The sequence below is a fragment of the Gallinula chloropus genome (assembly GCF_964237585.1).
Source record: "Gallinula chloropus genome assembly, chromosome: 5".
Taxonomy (NCBI): Eukaryota; Metazoa; Chordata; class Aves; order Gruiformes; family Rallidae; genus Gallinula; species Gallinula chloropus.
This window is the reverse complement of record NC_140090.1, coordinates 36754047-36769798: the sequence shown is the minus strand read 5'-3', so window position 1 is coordinate 36769798 and position 15752 is coordinate 36754047. Positions and strand designations below refer to the sequence as shown.

Below are 15752 nucleotides of genomic sequence, written 5' to 3'. Positions count from 1 at the left end.
CATTGAACTCTTGTTTACTTAAGCAAAACTGAACTCCTGAACTTGGGGCATGGAGGAAACTGGTGAGACAGTTTGTCAGACAAATAACACTGATGAAACACAGCATCTAATTACTGCAGGATCAAAAAGAAGGTAGAGATAGATGATGAGGGAGCAACTACTCATTTAAACACGTCGTGCTAGTAATTAGTGAGTTGGGTAAGAAAAATATGTGAAAAGAAGAATGCATACATATTGAAATGTGTATTATCCTGCTTGTCACAGCAGGGCTTGATGAATTGCAGATCTCAAGGTCTAATAGCAGCATCCTGTGGTATCCAGAGCTGAAGAGGAGGGACACTGCTAGCAATTGCCCTTGATCAGCCAGTCATGCTCATCAGCTGGACTGTCCTCATGCTTCTGGGCATGTCTTTGGTCTGTCCTGCTTGTGAAGTAAACCAGAAAGTGATTGTGAGGGGAGAGAGGACAGGGAATGAGGCAGCAGGAGCTGAAGTGGTGGGAATAAAAAGGGGGAGCAGAGAGGTGCTGGGAGCTTGCATAGGGTTCTGCTACTTTAATTTGGTATGAAAACAATGAATTTGATGTTTGTTCTGGAGGTGTTAAAGCCATCTGAGCCTAAATATCTGAAGTTAGGGTTGTGCTGTCTAATAAATCCCAAGATAAATAAGAAATACTCAGCTGTTTTAGAACACTTTTGTTAGTAGTGACAAATGGGAACGGTATCATTATGCCTGATTTGCAAGTAGAGAAACTGAGTCTCTGAGGAGTAGAGAGACTGCACAGACTTCTGCAAAAGGACACAGGCAGACCTGGCAACAGGCTTCAGACCTCCAGCAGAGTGTAACCTAAAATATATTATTTGCTGTAAGTCACTGTTTTTAAAAAAAAGAGTGAGCCAATATCCTGTTAATGGTAATATCCTGTTAACAGACTATTCCTTGGGCGAATGCAGCTGGAAGTCAGTCCCTAAGAAAATGATCAAGTTAAAAATTCAAGATCTGTATCTGAGATCCCTCACCCACCTGCACATAACCATCTCTCCCAGCTTCATGTACAAAGCATGAATAGTCCCGTGATTTCAGACCTTTGAACTCTCCTGCTGCTCATTAGCCTCCTCTGGTGTTCCAATGAACAGGGGCAAACACTCTGAGAAGTCCTGGCTCTTTGGCAAACCACATGTAAATCCATCCACAAATATTGGACACAACCCTTTGTCCTCAGTAGGGATGATACATCAACTCCCTAAATGTTGTTGGGATTAGCAGCAAACCTCGGGCAACTATTAAGTTCAAATAAACAGTTGTGATGACTTGTCCTGTTTTTTCTGATTAGACAGATTAGGCTGCATTAAGGTTACCAATGAAACTGGGCGGGGCTGGAACCCACCTACCAAGAACCACTCACAACTTCTCACAGTCCCATCTTGGTACTCTGCTGTCCCTCTTCTTTCTCTCCCTTGCGTCGCCTTTTACCTCTCCCTCTCCAGTCAGCCTTGGATGTTTGCTGCTGCTCTGACTCACCAGAGGCTGAGCTTTGCACAACAGAGCCATGCTTTGGAAGGAAGTTTAATTTACTGCGAACGTGCCAAGTTAGGTGGTAGTCTAGGAGGACAATAATTTAAAATAAAGAAAAAAAATCGTTCCTTCAGATTTATTGCCTTTTTGTTTCCAGAGAAGATGTTCCCTTTTTATTTTAATATCTGCCTGCTTGAGGGCCTCTTCTGATCCTTTTTTAGTTTCTAGGATCATTCTGAAACAATTCATAAAACTAAAGGAGGCTCTTAGGTACAATTTTAATAGTCTAATTTGTTTTCAAACTCAGGGAAAAAGAAAACCCAACTCTATTACTAATGATATAAAAGCAAGATAATAATAAAACGAGTGATTTTTTTTTTTATAAAGGGAAAAATAATTCTCTTTAGGCTTCTTTCACTTGATTATGTATAGAGTATATTTTAAAGATATCTCGTGGAAAGGCTGTTATTAATTTTCTTTATAATTAAAATATGGCTGATGACGAAGTGACATGCAGTGGAGTCCATGTCTGTGTTCCCAGCTTTCTCAGTGGAGAAGTCCTGCTCCCTAGCAGGGCAGTGGGCTGCTCTTTGAGTGAGAGCAAGCTTTGGGAAATCACAGCAGAATTTTAAAGGAAGAAGTAAGTGGCAGCTGGGTCTCTGTTTGTGGTTCTTTCTCTGTAAAAATTAGTAGATGATTATTTGCTCTCTGCTTGAATAAGCCATCTCCTTTGTCTCTTTGGGGATGGAGTCCCTACTGCCTCCCCAGCTTTGCTGCAGGCACTATTTGGATTTTAGAAGCTCAGTGACTAGAGTAGTTTTAAAGGAAGGAATAACTGGCAGCCAAAGAGAAGCCAGGACACTTGCATTTCAAGTATGTTGAGGATAGATTAAGATGTTGGTTGACCTTGGCAGAAAAACTAGGTTGACTTCTTATCAAGCAGGAACCATTCCAAGCTGCAAGAAGGGGTTTGCTTTATTCACTGCCTGGTTCTTGTCCCTGTGGGATGATAAGGGGGCTGGGGACTAAGATAAGTACTGTGTTTTGGATGGGTCTGGAAGCAGTAAGGAACAGATTTTTCTTCTGAGTTGGAGACAGCAACCTCGGATATCATGAGACAACCCCAGGTGGGTACAAAACAGCCTCTGTCCTTGCTCCACTCTCAATTAATGAGACATTTTTCGCTCCATGTCGTAAGTTCTTTCAGATGGTTGCTGTTAGCCAGCAGCAGCGCATCATCCCATAAGTGACGGCATGGTGAAAAGGGGAAAAAAACATCTCCAGCACTGTATATTAGCAGCAAATAATAATCTTGTAGACCTCAGGATAATAAGTGCTGCTTAAATGCCAGACTTCTTTAGTGGCTTTTATGGTAGGAAATCAACCACATTAAAGTTGAGCAGGGTTTGTGCTGGCATTTATCACCTCTTAGTCCCTTCTAGCCCATCCTGCTCTCAGCTTACAGATCTGCCACTCTTAAATCCCTTTAAATCCTTCATTAAGAAGGTCCTCTTCCAGGAAGGCCAGTGGGGCTAACCTCTTTTCAGGAAAAGCACACTTGTTAATTAAAAGAACATTGATACCATAAAAGATAGAGCTAAACCGTGGATCGTTTGATAAATGTTTCTTGTTTGTTAGAAGTGTGTAAAACTGTGTAAAGCACATTTGGTCCCAGAGAGCCCTTCACTGCTGCTGAACTGTGGTGATTCTCCTTTGGGCAAAATTTCACCAGCTCTGACTTGGAAGTAAAGTACCCATTACTAAATTACCCTTGATTATTATGCAGTTTAAACGTAATCTATGGCCTTGTGATTGTTGCAGGCTTTCACACCAGACTAGATTGCACTTGAAAGTCTTAGGGGTTCTATGTAAAAAAACCCCTGTATTTGTACCTGAAGAAGGATCTATGTTTGCAAGCAAACTCACCTGTCTCTTGTCATTTGTTGCTTATTATTCCCTCAATTAAAATGTTGTGGTCTCCCAGTGATGAACATGGAATGTGCCGTTGTGGCCAGATGATGATGTGGCACCTGGGATTGAAGCGTTTGCAAATTGCCTGGGCAGAAATGAGCACGTGTGATGGTTTGGCTGAAAGAGTTGTTACTATCAGATGTGCTACCAGAAATGAGGAGCTGGTCAGGAATAATAAGGATGAATTAAAATAAAGAGCTAAGTGTATTCAGAGTAATTCACCACTGTAGGCTGGCTGATGGTTTGGGCTCTCTTGAACTAGACTCTTCGTTTTGTGCAGGCCAGCAAGGGGTCAGCAGTGAGCCTCCTTAAAGGCTGGCATCTGGGGCTAGGAAAAACAGAATTTCAGTTGTTGCCCATTGTGTCTCTGCTGGGGGTTACTGCCTTGTGACTCTGTAGTACAAAACAGTTTGCACGAAACGGCTGCTACTCTGGAATTGTCTGGCTGTGAGCATGGGAGAAGCTGTTTTCTTTGAAGAGCTGTTTCTTTGAAGAGCTGTTTTCTTTGTTCGTGCTGCTGCATCCAAAGGTTGCAGCGGGGGGCTGGGGGTGGCCTTGCTTGAAGTGATGGTGCCTGTGTCTACCTGTGTAGGAGGACATGGGAGTGAGACCTGACCCCACTAATTAGAGTTTTGAGTTTTGTTGTGGGGTGTGAGGTTTTCATAGCACAGCAAAGCATGAGACCATGCATTAGTTCAGTGCTTATCCTTCCTGGGAAAGCAAAAGCACCCAAACATGAGACGAAAACAAGGTAACAGTCTGTAATTCTAGCAGAATTTAAAATCTTGGCCTGATGTCAGAAGACATACAAACAATGCAGATTTCTATGGTTTCCTGGGGAGTTTGACCTCAAGTAACTGCTGTCTGTTGACTGATATCAAGGAGTATATTGCTGATTTAGAGAGGCTGCACACTCTGAATCAGCTTGGTTACCTCTGGATCAGCATGATTATGATCTGCCTTGGCTCATAGCAACCAGAAAAGTGATGTAATCTTAAATATTGGACTCCTCAATATAACAGCTCTTAGTGTTAAGCTAATCTGGACATGACTGTTCCCCTTTCTCTCTGCCAACAGGGATGCAGTGGTTGCATTATTTCTGTAGGTGGGCAGATTCCCAATAACTTGGCAGTGCCATTGCACCAGAGCGGAGTGAAGATCCTTGGCACAAATCCTTTGCAGATTGACCAGGCAGAAGATCGCTCCATATTCTCAGCTATTCTGGATGAGCTGCACGTGGCCCAGGCTCCCTGGAAGGCAGTCAGCACACTGGTAAGTCGGGATGTGCATATGGGGAGCGATGAAGCGGCTGGGGGTTGCTATGAGCATCTGCTTACTGATACCTGTCAAGATTCTGAAGATATTTGACAGGTTTTTTTTTTTACTGCTGATGTTGAAGAACTTTTTGATCCCTGTAAAGAGAAGCTATAGAGTTGTTGGGAGTGGGATGGAAACTGGAAGGGAAGTGTTTTCAAATCATCCTTACACAACATGAGGTATATACCTAGCAAATGTTAGGACCACTCTCAAACTAGTCCATTTTATCCTGCTGGCCTTCCAAACTGTTCTAGCAGGTGGAGATTGCAAAGGAATAAAGAGGTTCTAGAACTGCTCTTCTGTCTTGGTGAAGCTGTATGAATAGGAAGGTGTTTGAAGATAACAGCCTTGGAACCAAGAAGCTGTGTATTACATTCAGCTTAGGCTGTGGTCCACTACATGTACCCCCTCCAATCTTAATGGCTAGTAAAGAGAAAATGTAGTTAAGAGTTGGAATTTTGGTGTGACTTCAACATATTTTCTTGTTCACAGCATGTTTTTCTCTTCCTTTAGAGAGATGCAGTTGAATTTGCAAGCTCTGTGAGTTATCCGTGTTTGCTGAGGCCTTCCTATGTTCTGAGGTAAGGCTCAATTAGCAGAGCACATCAACCTGGGGACAAGAACCACAAAAGCCTCCTGAGACAGGGGAGAGTAATTTCAGGGGATGTGGGGAAAACACTATGCATGTGGCATGAGTCTGTCTGTCTTAACAGGTGGGACAACGCTCAAACCGATAAAGGAAGCCAAGGGATGCCTTATGTCCATCCGTCAGGGATCAAGCGTAGAACATAATCATAAGAATGTCTTTTTAGCTGCATTACCTTTTTCACATCTTAAGGCCAATGGCATGAACCATCTGTGATATTTCTGTGACTGCTACCTGTACAATTAAGCCAGGAAAAATAGAAGGGAACATGCTGAGGCCATTTATTGGGCTTGATATCTGTTTTTGGAAAATGACAGCACATCTTTTGAATTTAGCTTCTTATTTGATAAGCTTCTCTGCTTACAGGCATGTTTTATGTCCCTACCCTGTGGCACCTGCTTCTCTTTAAATAACATTGTACAGAGCCACACACTTCCAACAGCTAGAATCTTTTGGAGAAGTTACACCAGCACATATGTGCAGCAAACTCTCATGTTCTAAATGATCCCTCCTCTGTGAGGAGTTTCTTCACCGCTGGATGAATAGGCACAGACATGATTTTCTAGGCTCAAATTGCAAGGGAAGATAAATTTGAGACAGGATCATTTTCATGTGAGAGATGGACACATATCAAAATGAAGGCGTGCAATATTCAATTTCATGGGAGAAAAACCCAGTCTTTTTATTTGCAAAGAAGGAGAAGGATTTCTTCTGTGTTCAACCTTCAAGGAAATGTCCTTTAAAACACACTGCTGAATGTGAGTTGTTTGGTTTCTGAAGCTTGCAGGAGGGTCACAAACCAAAGTTGAAATCTAGCACTCAGATCAGGAGGGCATTGAAAACTTGTCCTGATGTAATTCTCCTCCAGATTTTTAGGGAGTACTTCTTTTAGCCTGATATTTCTATCTGTATTAAATTTGGTATAATGTAAGTATTTGTTAAAGGGCATTTGGACAGGTTAGGGGTACCTTAGGGAGTGAGGTGAAACTGCAGAATGTCAGACTTGAGGAAATAGAATGTGAAAAGCCCTAGCACAGCATGCTGCCTGGCCTCTATTTGCAGAGCAGCAGCAGACCCACAGCTAGACTTCCTCATCCTCTGGACAGATATGGCCTTTAATATTTGCCAGCTGACTTGGAAAACTAAATAAATTTCCCCACTAGTTACGTACTGTGGGTACCAGCTCGCATCCTCAGTGGCGCTGTTGCTGACATAGGTCCGTGGATTTAATTGAACTCTATTGATTTACATCAGCTGAAGAGGTAGCCTGGTAAGTATAATCACCTAGGTACTTGTGTCTATTTATCTTAGGCTAAAGTGATTGATTTCTTGGGTAGATCCTGCCTCCGCTTTTCCCCACAGCCTCTGTGGGCTTACCGGCCAAAGCAAAGGGGAAGGTGAGCATCAATGGTAGAAACAACAGATTTGATATCTTTTTTAAAAGATTTCTGTCTGTAAAAAGGGGTCTGAAGTACTGACTGTTCACCATGGTCTCAAAAATCACTTCTCTGATACTACTGACAGCTGCACTTCAAAGTAGCTTTCAGATACAAGGTCTGTACCTGTTGTGCCTCTCAGTTAAGGACTACGACATTAGGGGAGGGGCAACAGTGAGACGGCCAGCAAAGAACAGCCCATTTCCATCTGCGTTATGCTCTCACAACTGCCACCAGTAGCCAGTGCATTCCTTGCTTCCTCTGTCACTGATGAGCAGTTGGGTTAAAATGAGCAAAACATCTATTTTGTCCTGAGCTCACTGCTAACCTGTGCGTATGGTTAAAGTCCAGGTCCTTAGTGGGGCTCACGGGGTGAGTAACCGTTTCCTTCGGTTTAGGGGGTCTTTAAAGCTGTGGGTCAGAAGGGGGATTTTGCAGCAGTGCTAAGGCTACACAAGCACAGTTCTTTGTTTGATTCTTTGTCGTGGTTCTGGAAGTCATCTGTCTCCTCTGGGAAGTATAATGGTGCCTCATTAGGCACCAGCTCTGCCTTTCTTTCAGTCAAGCATGGAGCAAGCAGTTTGAGTCAGGAGCTTGCTTGGCCTCTCTGTCCTACAAAGGTAGCTGGCAACACTGACATCTCCAATGAAGCCATGAGGGAAGCTGACCTGTTTTTTCTTCTCTTTTCTTGCCTTTCTTACAGTGGGTCTGCAATGAATGTAGTATTCACCGAAGAGGAAATGAAGAAGTTCTTAGCAGAAGCCACCAGAGTCTCTCAGGTACCAGTTTTCATGCTGCTACTGCTTTTTTTTCTTGTCTTGCTGTATTTGTTTTGCCTCTACCATCTCTTCCATCTCTTTGTTCATCCTTCCTCACTCTTCTCCTTTGTTTTCGGAGAAGGCAGTGAAACTAGAGTTTGACTCCTCAATTTGTTCCCTAACATGAAGACGTGGCAGCCTGTGCAGGCATCCTTACCAATACTACTAGGATGCCAGGATAAAGTGGGGACAGCAGTTAGCTTTTGTACCCAGGAATCCAGTGCTGACCAGTTAATTATATAAATAGGTGTAGGCTGGTGGGCAAGGACTCTTCCTACGCAATTCGAGCTTCCCAGTAGCAGGTTATGCTGTCCAGCGTAGAACCAACAGCATCTTTCATGCAGATTCTGAACTGCTTTGCCTGGCTTCTTTGAACAATTTTATAACTTCACCCTAGTGTCTTCTCTTTCACTAAGGACTTTTTTTTTCACCCTTTTAAACACAGGAACATTTGCAAGATTGTACTATGACTTTTAACTCTCCAAATCATGTACCGAGTTCCATTTTCCTGTGATACAAAAGCAGGATTGCTGCCTGCTTACTGTTAATCCAGTGGGATTATTGATCTGCAGAGTATGCAATGCAGAAGATAAAAGCTCTGGTTTCCATTTTAAATGTTTTTCAAAAGCTAATCTGGGCCTTTTAAAGTGCCTTTTTTCTAGCAAAGGGAGGGTTTGGTCTGGTATGTTGAAATTTAGAAAAGAAAACTCTGAGAAGCTTTCCCAGAATGTAGTAAACAACTCAAAGCCTGAATTTCTTCTATACCTTCTATTAATGTTATTGTGCAAGGGATGTTTGAAGAGATGCCTCTGAGTTTGGCCTCACTTTTTGGTCTGTTTGCTTCTGCAGGTTTTTTGTGGGTTTTTTTTCTTTTTTTCTTTTAAATGTTCAGTGTTCAGAACAGTACTGTTGCACCATAAACTCGACTGTCACTGGAGTCTGGGCATTAAAAATCATTAAGTCAAAGAGGAACTACCTGGCGACACAACCGGCTATTGAAACCAGACATGTTACTGATTGCTCAGGGGATTTCTTAGGTGCTTAAAGCTTCAACAAGAATAAAATTGTGGGTTTTAGGTGTATGAGGCAGATGATGGAAGTTTAGCATTTCAGCAAGAAAAGATGGAATGGAAGGAAGATAACTGCAAAGTAGTTATATCCTGAAGGATAGGTTAGCATGGATGCAAGCAGACCACTTATTATCATCTTTGAACATCTTGAAAGGGATTTTTGAAAGTAGGAGAGTACCACCATTACTTCCATCAGAAGGAATTGCATATCTAATTCTCAAAAGACTACAGGGTCAACCTGTGGTAGAAACTAGATACTTAGTACTCAGCCTCCCAAAAATCATAGCTTCTCTGTACTTTGTCTTAAGTAATCTGCTTTGTGTTTCCCCTTCCTCTCCCCCAGAAGCAGACCAGGCAGCAGCCTTAAACCACATTCTGTGGGATAGACCACTTTCTCATGCTACTGGATGGCTTTATGATAGCAAAGGATATCCTATAGGAGGCTGAAGCCCAAGAAAATGATTCTCAGATGGCTTAACTTGTCACAGCTTGATTGGCTTGAGTTGGGCAGTGTTGTCTTAGTTGCTGGGAGGTCTCATCCCTTGTACAGGAGGATCTGCTGGGAACTGAATTTGTGGAGTCTTGGCAACATGTGCTGTATTTCTAGGGGAAAGAGTGGATGTTCCTATAGGATCCTTTTGATGTCCAGTTCTTCTGCACAAACAAGGTGCTGACATTTGCTGCAGACGTGACCAGTCGCACACTGGGTGCCCTGGCCCTGATCCTGCAGACTTTTTGCTAGTGTACTCAGACTGCTAAGAGAATACTTTTACATTTTATTTATACTGACAAAAGCTATAGGATAGTCGAAGCTAAGCTAGTGAAAACCAAACCAGAATGAAAGTACTGTGCTCACCTTTTAAATCAGGGAGGGTTTTTTTGACGGGTCAAGGCTTTGTAGCCTGTGAAGGGTTCCACAGAAGTTAGCAGTGTTAGCTGTGAGCATACAGCTGAACATGAGCATCTTTATGGGGTGCAGGCTTCATTTTTGTGGTTACAAAGCCTTACCTAGTTCTCCATCCAACAGAGCAGCTCTAGATAAAGTGTCAGACCAGTGCTGTTCTGTTGTTTTTAGCTACTTTGCCGCTATGGTTCTGTGTCATTATGGCATTTATGTTGTCAATAATGTTCAAAACTTCTTGTGCGAGTGGAGACAGATTAAACAAGGCCATGTGCACATATAAAACCTTCTGGTGAAGAACTGCAGCAATACAGAAAGCTACAGGACACAAGCCACTAAATTTATGAAAGAGTGTAGGCTGCGGCATTGTCCTTGCCTGGGAATTTACCCTTGTGCTGATAAATGTGAGGAATTGTGTCTTGTAACTTTTGGAGTTGCTTTGTGTTTTTTTCAAGAGGAGCCTTTTGAGCATGCACAGACTGTCATTTATTCCATTTTATTCCCTAATAAATAACAGGCAGTTAATAGTGGATGGGACAGGTAAAATGTTGAGACCTAAAGCCATCCGGGAAGAATACGGATTAGATCTTTAACTGTCTGTTGGAACAGGTGGCTGGGAGGAGAAAGCATTAGAGAAGAGTGGGAAGTGTGTGTTAGGATCCCAGAGATAAGCAGGAAGAGGAGGAAGAAAAGCAATGTGTACCAGGGAGGGTATTGAGAGTCAAGGACAGGCCGTTCCTGGCCAGCTATAATTAGTGGCAGCTTCTCCCTCTGAGACTTAGGAAACCAGGCAGAGAAATGAGAAAGGGACGGTTCAGTTGCCTAAAATATACAACTCTTAAAAATAGCAAACAGCTGCTATACAAAGTCATTAAGTATGCCAAGATTCCATTACTTTGTGAAGCAGTATGTCCACTGAGGTGGCTGGGAGGCTCCAAGGAGGAAGAAGTGAAGATCTTGGAGAGACAGGATCAAAAGTCACTGGATCCATGTGTGTATCACGCTATCTTATTTTGGCCGTGATCTCACTTAAAAGCTCTTGGTGATTTTGCCCCAGATTCCCCTGTCATGGTGACGTTACAGAGACTCAAACTAACACATCAGTGGCTTTGGAGAAACCATGCCAATTTTCACCACTCCCTCTCTCCCCCCCCCCCCTTATTTCTTTGCAAAGTTCACTTATCTGTGGAAATAAGGATATTAATAGATTGGCATTGTAGGATTCTGCTTCCAAAGGTTTTCCAGTGATGAATGGTGGAGCACTTGGATGGTCCCCAAATATTCTCAAATGAAAACTTAATTCTTCTGTCTTGTGTTGATGACAGGATCACCCTGTGGTACTCACTAAATTTATTGAAGGTGCCCGTGAGGTGGAAATGGATGCTGTAGCCAAGGCAGGACGAGTAAGAACTTTGCTTTTCTTTAATATTAAACTTGCTTTTCAAGATGAGATGTGCAAAATTGTATGGTTTCAGTGATTTACTATGCAGCCATGGGTTCTTGCTGAGAAGAGTAGAGAAACAAGAAGACACTAATGCATCTTGGGTTCTAAAACATTGTGCTTGAAAAGCTCAACCTACCTTATTGTATACATCTAAGTAGTTATTTTTTAAGCATTGCTTGACCATGTGAATGATTTTTTTTAAAATACAATTTTTACTGGATTCACAAATCACTGGCTTCACAAATTACTTTGATCAGAATTGTATCAGCACGTGTTATGATATTACCACAGTTGTTCTATTATTACAGCTTCATTTTGCATTTCATTACTAATCAATGAGTTTTGACAAAAAATCACAAACTTCTCATTGAACAGAATTATTCCATTTTCAATCTTCATTTTTAACCAGCAGACAAAACAACTTTGTCGGTATTGGGGTAGCATGTCTTGATGCAATTCATTCAGTTTAAAACCTTAGGCCTGAATTTCCCTTGCCTGCTTTTTCCATGATAAAAACACCACAAAAGCGGGGGGAGGGGTGGGGGGGTGGGGCGGTGTGTGTGTGTGTGTAAATACAAATTATGTCAGTCCACACTTGTTTCTGTTGGGGAATGGCAATATCTTTAGGGTCATTCACAGTTTGTTTAACTACAGTATGAAAGACTCTAACGTGATCTCCTTGTTCATATGCCTTGAGTCTGCTTCAGGCCTCTTCTTCCCCAAATCTTGGTAAATTCCCTTTTGTTTCTTTCCCTGGCTATATCCTCTTTTTGCATACAGCTCCGTTCAGGAGACTCTGCTGGGCTGGAGATGGGGGCACAGTTCAGGAGAGAAAGTGAGGTGTCTAACTGATCTCTTGTCACTGCATGCAGGTTATTTCACATGCTATTTCAGAGCACGTGGAAGACGCAGGTGTTCACTCTGGAGATGCCACCCTCATGTTACCCACACAGACTATCAGCCAGGGAGCCTTGGAGAAGGTAGGTGTTGCTCTAGCACTGAAAAGAGTTTGAATCCACTTTCCCCCCTTGCTTGGGCCAGTGTGATATGTGCATGAGTAGGGTGTCAGTGTGCCCCTGTGATTTGCTATACTGTAAGTAGAATCATCTGAACTGTATCCCATCCACTTAAGTAGTACATATACACACTTTCAGACCCATTGGATTTACTTATTTCATTCATTTGGAAACAGGTTCCCTAGCAGTAGAGAATTGTCTAATTCATATATGTGCCATGGTTCACCTTCCACTTCCTTTTCTAATGCAGTCCTTTAATGCTTAGATTAGGTGTATGACTTTCCAGCTACCTGCTTTTCCAGAAAGGCAATCAGGATGAACGCACCTCACCTAATCTTGACTCTTCCCCCTTTCCAGAATAAATATGATACAAGATACAGAGTGAGTTGTCACCATGCATTTTCTAAATGAACTGTGCATCCCCTGTGATGTCATCCTGTTAAGAGTTTGTCTGGAAGCTTGTAAAAGCTGTAATACAAGGGTCCAGTTTTGTTTACAAGAATGTCCAAGGCCTTGTTTCTGAAAATAGTCATGCCCTGGAGCAAAGCAGTTCAAATGCTTGTACTGAAGTGGCATATGACTTCTTGGCAAACCTAGAAAATAAGACCAAAGTGTTTTCTCCCAGTTTGTTCCAGAGCAGATCTGCTGAGACACATCCCACTGATCTGTGATGGCACAAGCATGTTGGGCAAAGACTTTAGGGACACTTGTAAAACTCAGCAGTTAATGTCAAATGGCAAAGCATCGTTATTCATTATTTCACCAAGAAAGGTAAACAGGCTCCGGTGTGCGGTGTTGGAATTGCTACAGGCTGGACAAGTTTTTTTTCCTTTACCTTTCTCCTTTCCCCAGCTTTCTCTTCTTCTTTCTCTCTCTCTCATGCATACACACTGCTGATTTTTATTTCTGTCCTCAAATGTTGCTTCAGGCTCCAGGTTACAAAGGAAATCAAACATAAGATAATGAAAGATAATGTTGTTGCCAAAAAAAATATGCTAGGGCATGTGCTCGGGTAGAGAGATATGATATTTAGAGGAATCCACATGTGAGGTGATTTATTTCCATGGTGCTGTATATTTTGTTGGATTTATGTATTTTTTATATATGCATACACATTTTTACCTTTTTTTAATTCATTTATTTTTACAGGTGAAAGCTGCTACAAAGAAGATTGCAAATGCCTTTGCCATCTCTGGTCCATTCAACATTCAGTTCTTGGTGCGAGGCAATGATGTGCTGGTAAGAGCTCTTGTGACTGTTGGAGGAAGTCAGGCTCTGCTTCATGTTGTCAGGTGCCTGGTTCCTCTGGTCCATACCATGGAAACTCCATGGCAGAGGCAGCTGCCGGATGATGCATGGCTCTCCTGTGCCTCTCCTAGTCACGCAGCTCTCCCCATCTGTGTGTGGGAGAGCATCCTCCCCTGCCTTCAGGCCGAGGGTGAAGTGCATCCAGTTGCGTTGTTTATCAGTGCTAGCTTTGTTTTACTGTGGCTGCTGTTCCACCCAAAGCTCTCAGTTTTGAATATGACAGACAATATCAGAGCCTGCGCCTCATCCTATGAACTGAATGTCATTGCTTTCAGATCTCTGATATTCTCTCTCTTCTTTAGCTATTTCAATCATTAAGATAAGTCTTCTAAGGCACAGGAAAGAAAGCAAGACAATTTAAAGTGTTTAAGCCTTTAATGTAAGCCATTAGGATGGTTATCTAAATAGTGTGGTCCTCAGAGCTATCAGTAACAGAAGTACAGCAGATGTCGGACCCTTTATGGGGAGCACTTGACTCTCTGTTGCTAATGGAAGAAGGTCAGAGGAATATCAGCAGAGTATGACTGAGGAAGTGCTGAAAGGAAAGAAAACCTGATGGTATAGAAAGATGTGGTATCTGAAAGATCCTTTTTGGGTTATTAGTTGAGACAAATGTACTTACCATTCTTCGCGTTTCTCCTGTTTCACACACAGTTATTCAGAAACTCCACAGAGGGAAAGAATGGAGTTTTCACTTCTTGCTTCCCCTCAGCTGTGCTTGCCTTTACTCTGGATAACTCCCCCTTTTCCATTCTGTCTTAACTTACCTGTTCTTTCCCCGCTTCACTCTCCCTTCATTCTCACTTACAGCAATTCCTCTTTAGCTAACAAACTCCATGATGCTCTTCTCAGCAGGAGACAGAACTTCTCTGTGTCTTACTTTGGTCCCTGAATGACTTTCACACGTAGATGGAAGTTGGTAAGGATGGCCCAGTCATTTGTGAGGTGCCATTACCAGAGTAAAAGAAGAAGGTGGGCTTTTAAAGGTTGTACCTAATGCCTACACATAAGTCTTCATGCCTCTTGCACATTAACTTAGGCTACAGTAAAACATGTTTTTCAAAGTGAACTCCAGATTATTCTCAGTTCTAATTATCAGACAATAGAGATGAAACTCAGTTGCAGAACATGAGGCTCCTTGTATCTCAACCTGTACGCTACCCATCCCTCATTGCTGTTTGCAATATTGAATGCAATTTCTGTTTCTCTTATTTTGCAATCTAAAGAGCATCTCTGCCACGAGGAGTGAGGACTGGCTTCCAGAAATACAAATCAATCTATTTTTTCACTGCACAGTGTCTGACCCTGGTGTTTTTCCTTTCTACTCCCATCAGGTAATAGAGTGCAATTTGCGGGCTTCACGCTCCTTCCCTTTTGTGTCAAAGACTCTGGGTGTGGACTTCATCGATGTGGCCACAAAAGTGATGATTGGAAAAGAGGTTAATGAGTCATCTCTTCCCACATTGGAACATCCCATTATTCCATCCAAATACATTGGGATTAAGGTATGGTTTCCAGAAGAATACCAAAACCCCCACAACGGAGTCAACACCTAGCTCACAAATAGACAACTGGTACTTCAATGCCCAGAGAGAATAATTTACTCTCTGGCCAAAGCCCAGATTGACCTTTTGTAGTGTTAAAATAATATATGCTGGGAATTTTAGAGAAAAATCAAATTAAAATTATCCAATGATTATTAACAAAATCCATCTTTATTTCTTACTTCTGACTTACTCTGTGTCATGTTTATGAACTTCATTCTAAATATGCACTTGTAGAACTGAACACTGCAGTTCAGGCTCTTTCAAATTACTGATACATGTGTGGACATGTACAAATTCTTGTTTTGAGTGCCCCCAGAATTTTATCTTTAGGATTTGGGACAAGGGCTCTTGAATGCATGGAATCCCCTTTATGTGCAACACCAGTTAAAATGGGGGCTCTGCTTACATAGCACCCAGCACACCAAAATTTGCTGTAGATATTTTTGAATGCTTAGTGACAAGCAAAATCCGTGGCCCAAGCCATCTCAGGTTATTGGCAAGCAAGTCAGTCTGGAACTAGCTCTACCTTTTATTTTGATGCCATGGATGGGCATTATCTGAAATTCTAATCTGAGACTTCTTTATTTCTGCAAGTCTTATTTATTTTAATAAATTTCTATTATTTAGACCTGGGGCTTCTGCACTGTTGTTAGCTAAACTGTTGAGAGTTTTGTTTCTCCTGGGAATGCTGGGTACAGAGTGGAAAACGCAACTACATTCTTGAAAACCTGGCTACAAAGCTTTTTATCCTGCTTGTGTTCTGT

At 42.1% G+C, this 15752-nt stretch overlaps 1 protein-coding gene across 1 annotated transcript in view; it reads left to right on the top strand.

Annotated features, from left to right (window-relative positions):
• Positions 1–15752, top strand: part of CPS1 (carbamoyl-phosphate synthase 1) — a gene marked incomplete at both ends in the record, with an annotated part of 92655 nt that overhangs the window by 64059 nt on the left and 12844 nt on the right. Inside the window, 7 exons of the mRNA XM_084264679.1 lie at positions 4563–4757; positions 5316–5383; positions 7588–7663; positions 10999–11076; positions 11990–12097; positions 13283–13372; positions 14776–14946. Coding sequence (XP_084120805.1) covers positions 4563–4757; positions 5316–5383; positions 7588–7663; positions 10999–11076; positions 11990–12097; positions 13283–13372; positions 14776–14946 — 786 coding nt within the window. The remainder of the gene's footprint in view (positions 1–4562; positions 4758–5315; positions 5384–7587; positions 7664–10998; positions 11077–11989; positions 12098–13282; positions 13373–14775; positions 14947–15752) is intronic.